At 41.8% G+C, this 14002-nt stretch overlaps 1 protein-coding gene across 3 annotated transcripts; it reads right to left on the minus strand.

The window, feature by feature from the left end:
* Positions 1–879: 879 nt before the first annotated feature.
* On the minus strand, positions 880–10227 carry gpatch2 (G patch domain containing 2). Of its 3 annotated transcripts, none has more exons than XM_084561026.1 (10): positions 10003–10227; positions 9002–9245; positions 7493–8040; positions 7112–7176; positions 6743–6940; positions 5734–5854; positions 5156–5195; positions 4935–4999; positions 4719–4807; positions 880–2602 (listed from the first exon to the last, which is right to left on the minus strand). In XM_084561026.1, exons 1-10 carry the CDS (start codon positions 10050–10052, stop codon positions 2433–2435), a joined length of 1590 nt encoding a protein of 529 aa, XP_084417152.1. In that variant the 5' UTR covers positions 10053–10227; the 3' UTR covers positions 880–2432. The 3 variants fall into 3 exon arrangements, with proteins under 3 accessions (XP_084417152.1, XP_084417154.1, XP_084417153.1); XM_084561028.1 differs by lacking the exon at positions 10003–10227 and adding an exon at positions 9869–9923; XM_084561027.1 differs by having other exon boundaries at positions 881–2602; positions 7496–8040.
* Positions 10228–14002: the final 3775 nt, after the last annotated feature.

The following is a 14002-nucleotide window of genomic DNA, read 5'->3' on the forward strand; positions in this document are numbered from 1 at the left end:
TCCAAGTGAGCACACTTAGAACAGTGGACATCCATGCAAGGTGCTCGAGGGGCTGTTGGGGGGGTTAGGTACCTGCTCAAGGCACCTCAACCATGGACATAGAGGGGATTCGAGTCAGTGATCCCACCGCCACCACAGCTCTCACAGAATAACTGGTAGAGCCTGAACAAGACATCGCCGCAGTTCGTTTATTGCAGGGGTCTTAGTATCAGTGAATAGTGCCTGCTGCAGGTCACAGTGTGTCCATCAAAGGGCGCTAAAGTGGATTTTTATACTTAGTGTAACAATTCAGGTTATAATTCCCAAAATGTATGTTGTTAATAATAGCAGAATTACAATGAAATGTATAGTTTGGTACTTTGTCATTAACATATATGTACATAAATTGTAACGTTATGACTTACTGGTCAAGCAAATAATCTGGTTATCATGGCACCTGTCAGTGGGTAAACATTTTGTCCTCAAAGTTGATGTAAGAAGCAGGAAAATGGACAAGTGGACGGATCTGAGCGACTTCAGCAAGGACCAAAATGTACTGATTAGAAGACTGGGTTAGAACATGCAGCTCTAAGTGGTCAGCATCTATCAAAAGTGGTCCAAGGACAGGGTCATGGGTGCCCAAGGCTCACTGAGGCACTTGGGGAGCAATGGCTGAGCGTTGTGATCCAAGAAGTTAATGCTGGTTCTGACAGGAAAGATGTTTGTTTTGTAGGGAACCAGGTTTCCCAAGAAGAATGTGAAATGTGTAATGAGATCATCAAGGTTTTCACTTCACAGTTTGGAGGTTTTAATGTTGTGGCTGATTACAATTTACCAGTCATTTTCCTAGAATGTAAGTATGAAAATTTATCTTTGAATGTAATTGTAGAGTGTTTGTTGGGAGAAAGCAACCAGATCTGCAACCACCTGATGAACCTGAATAGCAGCAGTGGTACAGGACAGAACAGTAACACCACATTGTTTTGACAGTCTCCATGTTTAATGCACATTTTTCTGTCACTCAACTCTCTGCTCACATTTCTCTTAACCGGTCTTGGCCCAGAAGGGGTAGGAAAACAAAAACATCACCATGAATTCCATCATGGTTAAAAGCTAAGATGTTTAGAGGAAAACAGTATTGCTACAGTACGTCTTTCTGAACAATTTCTAAGTCACGTTCTCATATTTTTCACTCCCAGATGTATGAAAACATATATTAAATCTATATTCACAGCAATCTACGATGGAAAATATGCTAACAAGCTATATGGTCCGACAGTTGAAATGAAGAATCCCAATGTCCCAATTAGGTAAAAAGAGCTAATTCAATAGGGGGAAAAAAAGGATATAAACACATCGTATTCCATCACTTGTCAGGTGTTTTCACTTCTGATATTAGACGTCAACCACAGACTGTACTTCCCCACAGTCCTGAGAAAAAGTCTAATCAAGGAAGTGAAAACACCCGTATGTAGGGCCTTTAAAAGTGTACTACGACAGCAATACTCCTTTTTCTTACTAAACCTGCTTGGGAACACTGAAACTCTTGTAACCTGTCACTTTGTCACTGAGCATGGTTACGGTTGGTTAAATGCTGCAGTCCGCTGCGATGAGTTTTAAAACCCTCAAATAATACCTGGTAAAACAGGACCGAAAAGCAAGACTTGGCAAGACCTTTCCTCACGTGTACAAATGTGTTTTCTTAGTAAACATCAGCAGAACCCTGCGGCTGCTGCACATACAGTACATGCATAGTGGTTTTAAACGAAGCGGAGCCCTGTGGCTTTTTGGAGATAAAAACATTCTTCATGACTTCTTCCATCAAATGAAAAATAAAAAATGGATAGGGAACAACATTCATATCCCCAAGAACATCAATACAGTGTGCCCTAACTTCATTACAATAAAAGGACCCTAAAATAAATCTTGAGGTATGGCCGACTCAAAGCTCTGATTTAAACATTCTTGTGCAATATGGGACAAAACCATTTATCATTAATTCCCGAACCAATACCGCTGCCTGGAAACAAACCGCACCGTCATTGTTGGCGCACCCTGAAGCACTGCGCTCAGTTTATAGTCAACAACCTGCAACATTGGCGTCTGAGGTAACAGATGAGACGAGGCATCAATGTCATTGATTTCCTCCAACATGGAGTTTCTTGACAGGACATGTTTGCAAGATGTCTTTTCTTCCGGCTCAGTTCCAACATCCACTTTCACATGTCAAGGAGGTTGTGTTGATGTTTCAGGCTTCTTGCAGCTTCCCCAATATGGGGAAGCTTTCCTCTCAACACAGACTCTGCTGCTATGACCAGTCTTTCTCCTTGTGGCTCACATGCTAAAATTATTCTGGAACTTTTTTTTCCCCCCCAGGAGAATTTTATATGTCACTCCTTGATGGGGCGTCTCGTCATGGACTGTGTCAGGGTCAGAATCCAGAATCTGGGAGGTTAGTTGAAGCCTAGACCTGTGCCTTTGGGTCTCTGCGTAGCCCGGATGGGCTCAGTGATGCCTCTTCCCTCTGGTCCCAGTCCCATGCCCGGGCTCCAGCCCATGCTCTGTAACATGCGGCTCCCCATGTTGTTGTCAGGGATGGGAGGCGCGTTCTCCCCGACCACTCCTGGAAAGAGAATTCACAGCTTGTGTTTGCGTACATCTATATGATATAACTGTCCATAACATTGAAAAACTGGGTACAGATTCAAACACCTTATGTTAAACAAGTCATCATGTAACTAATCACATTTACAAGCACTACTTCAAAAAGTGTCTCACACTACGTTGGACACTAATTAGCAGCAATTGTCGACTATAAATGAGGTCTGGAAAGCTGCCCCTTCGTATGAGAGTGTTGAAAACAACAAGACAATTAACAGAGCTCAGAAAAGGCCAAATACAGGTGTCACAAGAAACAAAAAGCATTTGTCAATCACTCACAAACTCTATTTGAAGCTTAAAGCAAGAGCATGGGGACAACGTGAAGACAATAAATGATGCAACCAAATAAAGCAATTTCAAGCATTGTGAAACAGTGGCTACATTAACATGGACACTAGCATTCTACTAATAATCTAAAGAATCAAAATCAGAACAAACTTGATTCATCCATCATGCTTGTTCTGGGGGTTTCAGGCCGGGTTTGTATTTGTTTTGTTATTGTATTGTTAATGACGCTATATAAATAAAATTGAAGTTAACTGAATTTCCAGTCAGGTCGGGAAGGTCTCTCTGGACTTCTTCAGTACATGTTGGCCCCACATGGGGTAAACATCATGTGACGTGATTCATTTTCCAGGAGGGACAGACACACAGAGGTAGCAAGACAACAAGTTGTTAAAAAAATGAACATAGCCTCAATCAGTGAGAACATGGGTCTGCCCTGGTCATCACTGTTACATTTCTGGCACACCCACAAAGGGTAGAATCACCGTGCACATATTTCTGACTGATGTTTTGAAGCATGTAAACGCATTATTAGCTTTGCATCCATGTAAACTGTTTAGTGTGAAGTTCCTCTTCAGAACATTTAGTCTGCTCAACAAGAAACTGTCTATTTTAACAATCAAAAATTTTGTTTTCTAATTTTGTCATTTTTATATTTTTGTTTAGGGGGAGGTTTTTATATATTTTTAGGTTTACTGATAAATACAATAATATCAATAGATCAATCAACATTAAGCAATGAATGACATATGTGTCTAAATGCAGCATTTGCTATTGCAATATTCTTTCTTTCACAGATTTGTCATTCTGTCAGCCAGCTGGTGCAGACTCCTTATAAACCATATGATTGACTGGGCCACAATTCAAGTTGTGTAACAAATACATCCAGTGAATGGACACATATTTTGTCCATCTTCTTTGAAGTTAGAGTCCAGTCTCAGAAGCCAATCTCTTATTTTCAGTCCTCTCTGTATTTGTATGTACGTATAGTAAGGGTGCATGCTCATTTACACACATGACTGTTGGTGGGCTCAAGCAAAAGTGTCAGGATTTGGCCTTGTTCCCACCTGGTTGTTCACTAGATGGATCACTTTGTACAATGACATTCCAGCTGTCATAGTATAGTACACTCAGCAGTAGTAGTTCTTATATTTATGTGTTGTGCATAGGTAGACAAAAGGAGCTAACACTTGAGTCTGACTTTTGAACCCACTACATTGCCGCCAACTTAATATTTTAACAGCCTTTTCCAATACTTTATTGTTTATACAGTTATGGCGTAAATTATAATCAAAACTGGACATGGCTCCAGACTAAACATACTGTAAAGGAACTTTGGCTTAATAGTATCAGACTTTTGCCACCGCAACCTTCCTCCTCCTAAAGTATCAACTAGCCTGGAGGTAAGCAGTTGTTTGGGGGGAGGCTGTGTGATACACAAGCATAACAGGCTAAGAGCTAATCCAGTATCTCTGCTGTGACAGCATGACTTAGCCAGCTGACTTTGTCCAACAAAGCTTAGGAGGAAAAGGGGGTTTGGAGCTAAAGCAGGGTAAAATAAGGATAGGAGGAGGGGGACAATGAGCAATATGAAGGATGAGAGAAACTCAGCTAAATTAACCCTTTTAAATTACAACAGTCCTGGTGTGCGTAAGAAACAGAAGGTGGGGAGGAAAGCAACTAAGAGGGGGAGCAAGTGAGAGACAAAAATACTAGAAAAAGGGGCAGCTGGTGGAAAGGAAAAAAAGTGCCAGATGGTGTATTAGGTGTGTAGGTAGGTGTTCATCAAATACCTGGGGGCGCCGTGGAACCGAGGGGGGCTGCTTTTCGCCTCCGCTTGACATCCCCTGTACATAGAGAGCCGAGGTGCCCGCTGGTCTGTCTGGAAATCAGGCCAGGTGACACAAACATGTTAGTCTGATAACATCTGATTTTATGAAATAAGACACAGAAAATCTTGTTTCAGAAACAGACAGGGGTGTAATTCTATGTTAAATTGCAGCTCTCACCTGCTGGCTGTTTTCACTGAACAGCTCCTCCGATGCCCTCTGTCTGTCCGTGGGTCCCAGTGCAACTGAAATGTCAGTGAGGGGACAAAAGACAAAAACTTACTGTTTAGGACTTTGCAAGTCATTTTTGGAATGAGATGAAACTATGATCAAAATTTAAACTCTACAACTCTGTATTATGAACTGTGTGAAAAGGACCAGAAGGAGGTGAAATGGCTCACCTGTCCGTGTTCTCTCCTCGAGCCCGAGCTAAACCAAGGCCTGTTGGAGATATAACAGTGTAATCAAAGCCCCACATTCACATCATGGCAGCGTTCCAGAGACAGAAACCAAACCACTATTCATCATCGTTTCTGACTGTAAGTGAACATTTTGTTCTGCAGAAACCCAAAAACCTCTTTAGACTTGGACTGCAGGAACACAGTCAGTCATGCAAAAACTAGGACAAATGAGGAACTGATAGATTAATATTACTGTCAAATCAGCTGAATTTCTGTTTGATCCCATTACTGTCAAATAATATGTCTATAATGTATAATGTATGCTCTGTGTTCCAGTTCCCTTCGCTTGTCTACTGTGTCAATAATAATTTGTCAATTTTATGTTTATGAAATGAAAACTGTGACTTACATGTGGCTTCTTTTCTCAGTCTAAACCAGTTATTTATATAGCATCTAATAGCATTGCATAAACTGTAGTTTAAAGTGATTTACATTTAAATGAGTAGTTTGAAAAGAAAATATATCAACGGTAAACAAGCATATAAACAAAAAAGAAAGAGCTGAACAGTCGGACTCACTCGTGGGAGTCCTGGGTTTGCCTGGCCAGTCTTTCATTGAAACCCTGACTGGAGCTTCCCTGCAGCCCTGCATCTGACACCTGCTGGTTTCCATGGAGACGACTCAACCTGGCCTGAAACCCTGACAAATAAAGGGCCAGTTAAACTCAGGTTGTGACTATTGACCCAACTACATTGGCTTGGTCTGAAGCATTTCTTTGCAGCAAAACGTTCAATCATGAAATAGTTGCCATCAAAACAAGAAGCAGCAACTGAGCTAATGTGTCCCTCCAAACCATGTGAGGCACAAACAGGATATAGTTATTTTTGTTGTTTTAGCACTTAACCCAGGTCACTCATAATGTCCCTGCTATCTCCCTGATGGATTTGTTTTGGTTTTGCAACTTAAGCATGGTGTGTTTCACTTGCATTGGGAGTTCTTTCTAACAAGAGTTGTGGTTTCACAGCAACAGTTTCAAAATGTAACTGCAACACCTGGAAACAACACCTGGATGTCCTACCTGCTTAACTGATGAAGGAATAATGAAAGAATATCTTGCACCTCTCCATGACCTGTACAGCATATGAGAGTCTGCACTTTAAGCTCATAAGTCATGCTAGTCAAAAATGTGTCAGTGTCCAAAAATATCTGGACATTACTGTAAGGAAAACAAAAGGCTTTAGCAAACGTGAGCGACAAGATAGCTAATTTCTCTATTCAGTTCTGCATGCTACAACCAAATTCTTTACTGCCTATTAACTCATATACAACTTGTATCTGTATGAAGTGTTTGCCACCTACTGGCCAAACGTGAAACTGCAACAACATTGTAAGATTTATGTGTGTACGTTTTCATAAGGCCCCCTCACCCTGTAAAATTATACATACTCCTATTATATCACCTCATAAATTTCATTTTAGCATTTTTACTAGGAATATTCAAACACGTTTCATTGCCAAAGTGTCACAGTTTCTAAGCACAGCTTAAAAGGCAAGCATTCCCCCCATGTGTGCTGGCAGCCCACCTACCTCTCTGAGCACCGGGGCTCATGAGTGGAAAGGATCCAGTGAGAATACTGTTGAAGACAGGGTCAGCTAGGTCCAGCTCCTCTGACCCCGTGTCCCTCTCCCACCAGGGGACCACTCCCGCTATCCCGCACGCACCGCCGGGCCCTGATCCGGACCCCGGCTCACCCTCATAGAACCAGTCGCTCTGTTCGTCATCTCCTGGAAGCACGACACAGAAAATGGAAAACTTCAGGCTTAACAACTATTATCGTGAGAAAAAGAGAGGCTCATCTGCAATTTGCTCTTTGAGAATTAGATCTCAGGCAAGAAATAAGCCGTAATTCTTCTGTTTAATACAGCAAATAGTTTTAGACATGTCAGAGTACATACCTTGCCTTCCCTCATCATTAGTATAGAGGCCTCCATCACTGCTGTTACTGACACTGCTGGTCTCACTGGAGGAGGAAAAGGGTATTTAAACAACCATTGCTCATGAACACTGTGGGGGAGTATTGCTTTTCCATTAATAAAATGTTCATAGGAGTTTTAACAACAAAGCTTTCTGACTGATTCCTTAAGCAAATTCAGTTTACAGAAAAGTTTATTATGAGAGACTAGGCATACAAACTGAAACTGATCAAGTTTTTGGTGTTTGACTGTTTTTGATAACAGATGCATTGAAGTACCTACCGTGCCTCCAATGCATACTTATAGAAACAATACAGAAGTAGAGACGGAAGAGTTGTATAATAGGAAAGTCAAAACACTAACCACCTGTCACTCATGTCTTCGTCCGAGCCCTTTTGCTCCTCCAACTCCATCTTGTCCTTGGACCCTTCCATTGGAGAAGAGATGGGGTCTTCACTTTCGACCACCACTCCTTCATCTGCAGCTTCCAGTCCCAGTCTGTGGGGTGCCAGTTTTCTCTTCTTCACCCTGTTCTTCCCTCCCCCTGACCCTACTAGGCCACCTACACAGAGCTCCATGGCAACCCTGCCCTCGTTTGCACCCAGTCTATGAGGTCTACCACCAACTCTGGCTTTGGGGACAGGTGGCGGCCCGAGCACTGTGCAGGAGGGGGGTTCTGGTTCTGCAGGGGGATCAACAGCCATTCGTTTAACCTTACGTCGCCGCCTGAGGCTGCGAGTTCCTTCCACACCCCCTAGGACACCCAGGTCATCCGGCCAAAGGGGCCTCTTGCTTCGTCCCATGTCTGTGTGTGGGGTTCGCCGTTTGGGGCCAAGTTGTTCATCCGAGTCGCTGTTGTCACGGGCATGGCTGTTGGCAGCAGAGACGCCTCCTGTACTGGCACGGTAGTCCTGCAACAAATACCACTGTGCTAAATACCAGAGCTTGAGGCCCATGCTAAGTTTAGACATGTGAAAATACTCAACTATGTCAGTTAGAATAGAATTAACAGCGCATTGAGGCTGCATTTATAACTGTGACAATTTTAAACAGGACGCTCTTGAGGAAACCCGCATCTAAATAAAAATATGCCACACATTCTCAAAGAGTTAATGCATACATGAAAAGCAAATATGCAGTCACTTGCCAGCTGATAAGGTACACTAGCAAAGAACGAATGCATTCATATACCAGTCATATAACAGTCCTGCACTAAATCCTCCTTCATGACTAGTATAATGTCCAGATTATAAAATAAAATAATCCTTTAATTTATCGCACACTTCAAGAAAGGTGGTCATTCAACTGTATGATTTCTGAAGGATGTAGTAAACTGGATTGAATTTAAAACAAAAGTGGTTCTGTCATTAAACATAGCCCATTGACTAAAATGGGGTTGTCACAATAATAGAAACATACATCAGTAAAACACAATACAGTTCAATAGTACTACAAACCACAGCCTCCAAAACAAAAAAACAGCTTTCCACGATCGACAGCTCTTTCATTTATTTTAAACAAATGCTCAATACAATCACCTTCATGAAGCTAAGAATTAATGCAGGAACTAATGTACCTAATGGACTGGCAAGTGAGTATATTCTATTCCACTTTATTGGTTTGTTTTAATTTTTATTATTTAAATTAAATAATGTTCCCATTCCCTCCCTCACTATCAGACAATGGCACACTCGTTGGACTTTTCTCCGAAGAACACATTCTTGGACGTCTTCAGATTGTCTCTAGTAGTTTGCTCTGTGAGGCTCTAGAAAGCTTGCTGACACCTGCTTTGTACTAATTGATATGCCTCATGTGTACTCTGTGTAGCTTACCATTTTGATTCATGTCCCCCATCCCTTCACCCCGCCTCACCTTATGTTCCTCCACACTGGACTCTGATCCCTCACTCAGGTGGCCTGTCTCCCAAGGGGGATGCGGGTTGTCTGAGCGCCGCTTTCTACCTCTCCGTTTCCGGGCCTGTCTCTTCAGCAGGCAGCCCACGGCTAGTGCGTGGTCCCCTCCATCACCGAAACCACCACGGGCGGCTTGCTCGGAGCTCTCCTCTAATGCTGACACCAGGTCATGGACCAGCTCGTCCATCGTCCGGCGAAAGTGCCTGAAGTGAAGGGAAAAACATTTAAGAGACACATGTTTTATTAGGAGTTATAGGTTATTGGGATACTTATAGCACAGTGGACCATAAATAACTATATATGTATGAATTATTTGTATTAATTGGAGGAAAACCCAACAGGGAGCCAACAAATCACCACCGACCAAACACTTATATCCAACGCTGAGTAGCTTTGAGATGGCGACCTGACGTTGAGACGGCCAACGTCAACGACGCTAAATGAGCTAGCTCTTAACTGTGACATTACAACCAGATGATTTTTTCCACATATTGCGTAACATAGATTTTTTTTTGTCGAAGAAAAATAGAGCCAGCACACGACGAGATCAATGCTTAATGCTAACGTTAATAAATCTTTAGAATATCTAAAACAAGAGCCCGTATTGTCGTTAGCAAACTCGTTTGAAAATAACGCTTCTGTGTTTTAGTTAGCAATTTTTGACATGAGCTAAGGCGCTAACGTTTTCTTGCTAGTTAGCCAAGCCCACAAAAACAAACGTAAACGTAGAGCATTTGAAAACACAATTAACTAAGTAATAGCATTCGCATCTTCAGTGTATGGTTAACGTTAACGACTGTCGCCGAAAAGTAAACAATAAACGCACCCTATGATATTCAGAATAGCTTAGCTGCTAGCCTGCTAGCACGGCTAGCTTTTGCTCTTTAGCCGGCAGATTCACGAAGAGTGGAGTGGACGTGAACAATATGTTACGTCTCAGTGATTTCAAAGACCACCTACCAGCCAGTTCCCGCTTTGCCGATGGTTTTTAAATTAGCTGCACGGAACATTAAAGCCACCAAATGCCGGATACTTTTAGCCAGAAACAACGGACACACACTGACACACCACAGACACCATACTGACACAAAAGCTAACGATCAGCTAACGGCTGGATCAATATGCGACAAGAGGAGGAGGACGCCTTGAAAGCAGCAAGAGGTACTATGCTGCTTTCAGGTGCTTCAGAAAAACTTTAATATTTGAGTTATGACCAGATATTTATGAACTAATAACAATAATACCATTGTATAATAAAAGTTATTATTATTATTATTACACAAAAAGCAAGTCAAAACCGGGATAAAGTGCATATATAGTTGATGACAACAACTTTCTGCCCATATTTAGTTTTCATTTGAGATAACAATTCTACACAAGTCCGCGTTTAAAAGCAGCAAGTGAAGGCAACTCTCAAGCCTTTAGTTGCAAGTCCGCGTGTATTTCCTTTTATTGATCACTAGAGGGCGGTGCATTAAACTGAATACCATATGTTCACACTCAGCTGGCCCATCAAATTTATACCAACGGTCACCAGTTCAAACACATCAGTGACAACAGTGTCATATTAATTACAGTGGTCATGGGAAGAGTCGCTTGGCACCAGTGACACTTGGACTTCACCCCATGCAACAGGTGGTCTTGTCTCAGAGTCAGTGAGGGCCACATCAGGGTCAACAGCTAACAATAACAAGTGTCACTGTCTCTGTGTTAACTAATGTGAATTTCACAGATTGAAAAAATGGACAGGCATGCATTTGCAGGGGAGATATCTGTGCCAATGCATTTTGTTGTCTGTTCTGTGATCCTGTGCGACTGAGTACGCCGGCTCATGGCTCAGACTAACATCCTATCAAAATATCCATGCGGGTGTCCCCTCCACAAATACCTAAGAAGTCAGAGGCTCTGGTGGCTGCTGACCACTCCAGAACCCTTCTCAGGTTTCTAACCGGGGACCCCAGGTAAATTTAGTAAGATGCTGTCCGCTGGCATTCAACGTTCAGACACTTGACATGCTCAGAGAGTGAAGACATATGTTCAAGAGCGGACCAGACTTGTGGATTTCCCACACAAAAGGCACCTGCTGAGAAGCAAAGACAAGACATCTCCTGCTGAGATTAGTAACATTATGGAATCATGATATCAACAGTGGATGAAGGAGAGTTTGATGAAGCTGCGCAGCATGATGCCACTGACACCACCTGGAGCTGGGTAAAGTCATTTGTGAATCATATGTACATGTGAAAGAAATGCATGAATTACAAGTAAAAGACACATTAGTGTCTTTCTACATTTATATTCTGCTTGGATTCAAAGTGAGCAAAATATTCAAAACAGAATTTTAAAGTAAGTGGTTCTCAAAACAGAGAGTGTGAGCAGGGGTGTGAGGTTCAGTAATCCTCCACGTAAGACGATCTGCTCCGACCGGGAAAGAGGAGAAGAAAGAAGGAACTTAAGGTGACAAGCAATGTAGAGTAATAGTCTGATGGATCCTCTGTTGATCTTCTGCTTGTTTCTTTTTGAAAACATCCCCTAAATTGAATCTAAGTTAAATTATTTAAAACAATTTATCCTCTTTTTCCACTGTCTAAAACCACTGGTCAACAGTTTTCTTCACTCAAGAGTGTTAAACCTTTGGTTTACCCTCATAATCTTACTCATATTAGGCAGTTTTTTTTCTTTTAATGTGTGAATCAGAGCTTGGAAGTTACAGACTGTCAGATCTCATGACTCTCAGGCCACACTAGCCTGAACCAATCAGTGGCCGTGATATCAACCAAGTGTGTCAGAACATTGTGCAATATGCAATGGATTAGTTAAAACAATGTGCCCCTGCTGAGTCAACTGAAACAACATTTAAACAGAACGCCCAGTATTGTATTTAATGACTTAAGGCGAATTTTGTGGAGTTAGTCAAGGTTATGATGGAATCATATAAAATGACCACCATTGTTGCATAGCTTCGTTGTATTAAAGTCTATAAAAAGAATATTTAAAAGGCTCAAACATGACTCTTTTGGGAGCTATAGTAAACTTGCTCTTCTACAATGTGGCTGCTACATACAGTATGAAGCAGTCAGCTGATTGCTGTAAATTCATATATTCAGAGTTATGATTGGCTGTACATAGTGTGAAGCCACAAAAGACACTCCCCTAGGCCAAGAAGGATTTTTTTTGCTGCAATGCTTAGTGAACTCAACCTACATTTACCAAGTTCATGCGTGAATGCACAAAAGATAGCATTCAAATGACATGGATGTGTTTGTTTTCAGGCTGCTGATAAATGTTGCAGAATAGGTCAGTTTGTTTCTTGTAGCCTGACACTGTTTACACCACCAACCGTAAATGTTAAAAATGAGATTGCTGTCATGTGCTGTGTCTGCGTCCAGAGTACATTGCTAGTTCTTCCTGGCAAAGCAGCTTGTTCTAAGAAGCATGTCAGTAAGGGCAGCTGCGTGGCTCATATATCTTTGGAGAGCCCACTGACGCTGCTGCAGCGTTGGCCTATAGACGTTCCAGAAGGGTCTGACCGCTGCTCGTATGAATGCAGTGTTTAAAGAACTGTTGTTTGTTAATTTACTTATTCATAGGTATGGTGGAAAGTTTTAAGGTGTGATTATGTTTTCATGTCAGCTTAAGTTGCAGGTTCAACATGTTTCGCATCAATTGTTTTGCACAATGCAGTTAAAAGCGTGATGCTGTAAGAACACGTGCGGATACAGTCAACTTGTATCTAAATTACACTAGCATCTACTTTTGGTGTGATGAATACAAACTTCGTCGTAAATATATGTATTTTGCATTACTTGTATTTGTGACGAGAGAAAATGTGGGTATAATGTCTAGAGCAGACCATTTATTTTCTCACACCAAAAGTCTCAACTCAGCCAAAGGCGTTAACTAGTTACAAAGGAGGAAGGAACAACAGTCCGACAGATACAGCCATTCACAGAGCTGCTTAATGTCAGGTGAGCTGCATCAACTGTTCTCAGACCTGGTACTGAAACTAAACTCACACTGAACCTGCAGGGTAGCGACAACCGCAAAGCACCCACACACACACAGACGCTTAACATCAGATTTAGCAATGAGGTCGTGACCGGCAGTGCTACATACTCAACAGGATAATCTGTACACTATGTGTTTATTTTGTTTTATTCAGTTAGTTCACATTAGTGAAATCCATCAAGAAACTTTATAACATTCACATGTAGAGGAGCCACAAGGTAACAACACACGAGGCTTTGTGTCGAACGGCTGTGATGGAAAAACCTTGATAAAGGTGACATTCTTACCTTTCTGGTTTAAGCTAGATAAACGGCTTCAAAGTCTGGAAAAACAGTTAGTGCACACACACACACACACACACACACCCACACCCACAAACACCCACAAGTGTACACCCACGCACATGCATAAAGAGTAGCTTTGGCAAGAATGTAAGTTTACCATCCATGTCAATAAAGCTTATTTGAATCTTATCTTATATTTACCTGCATCTATATTAATTGTTTTCTTTAAATTGTGTGTTTTTGCAGTTGTAACAGACACAGCTACTACACAGACATAAATATTGTATCTGGCTGGGGTTTAGTAGTTTAATGCAAAACTGCACCAGTCAAGCATATCCTACTTTCACACAGTCTGACTGGTGTGGATCCCCTTGCTGGAACAGCTAACATCGCATGTGCCATGAGGCAGCGCTGTGATTGGTCAGAAAGATCAGCTCACTGCATCAGACTTCAGAAGCTGACGTAGCCCCGCAGCGTCCGGGCGTCACAACAGCTGCTGGTTGCTGCCGACTTCATATAAAATGTATGCTTATCGAGGGGAAATGTAGTTTTTGTAAAAGAGTACAAGAAAGTTTAATTCATTTGTTTAATAAACGCTCATTCAGTGTAACATTCTGGGAGGACCTTGGACATTTTATAGGAGGTAAAACGTCACACGTAATTACAGA

Source organism: Chelon labrosus (genome assembly GCF_963514085.1).
Source record: "Chelon labrosus genome assembly, chromosome: 14".
NCBI classification, from domain to species: domain Eukaryota; kingdom Metazoa; phylum Chordata; class Actinopteri; order Mugiliformes; family Mugilidae; genus Chelon; species Chelon labrosus.

Excerpts from the sequence above, each read along its gene's own strand:
- gpatch2 (XM_084561026.1), bottom strand. The coding sequence starts at position 10,052 with ATGTTCCGTGCAGCTAATTTAAAAACCATCGGCAAAGCGGGAACTGGC. Across the intron at positions 5,855-6,742 it reads GAGCCCCGGTGCTCAGAGAG|GGTTTCAGGCCAGGTTGAGT; the intron begins GTAGGTGGGCTG and ends TTTATTTGTCAG. Across the intron at positions 4,808-4,934 it reads TCAGTGAAAACAGCCAGCAG|ACAGACCAGCGGGCACCTCG; the intron begins GTGAGAGCTGCA and ends CCTGATTTCCAG.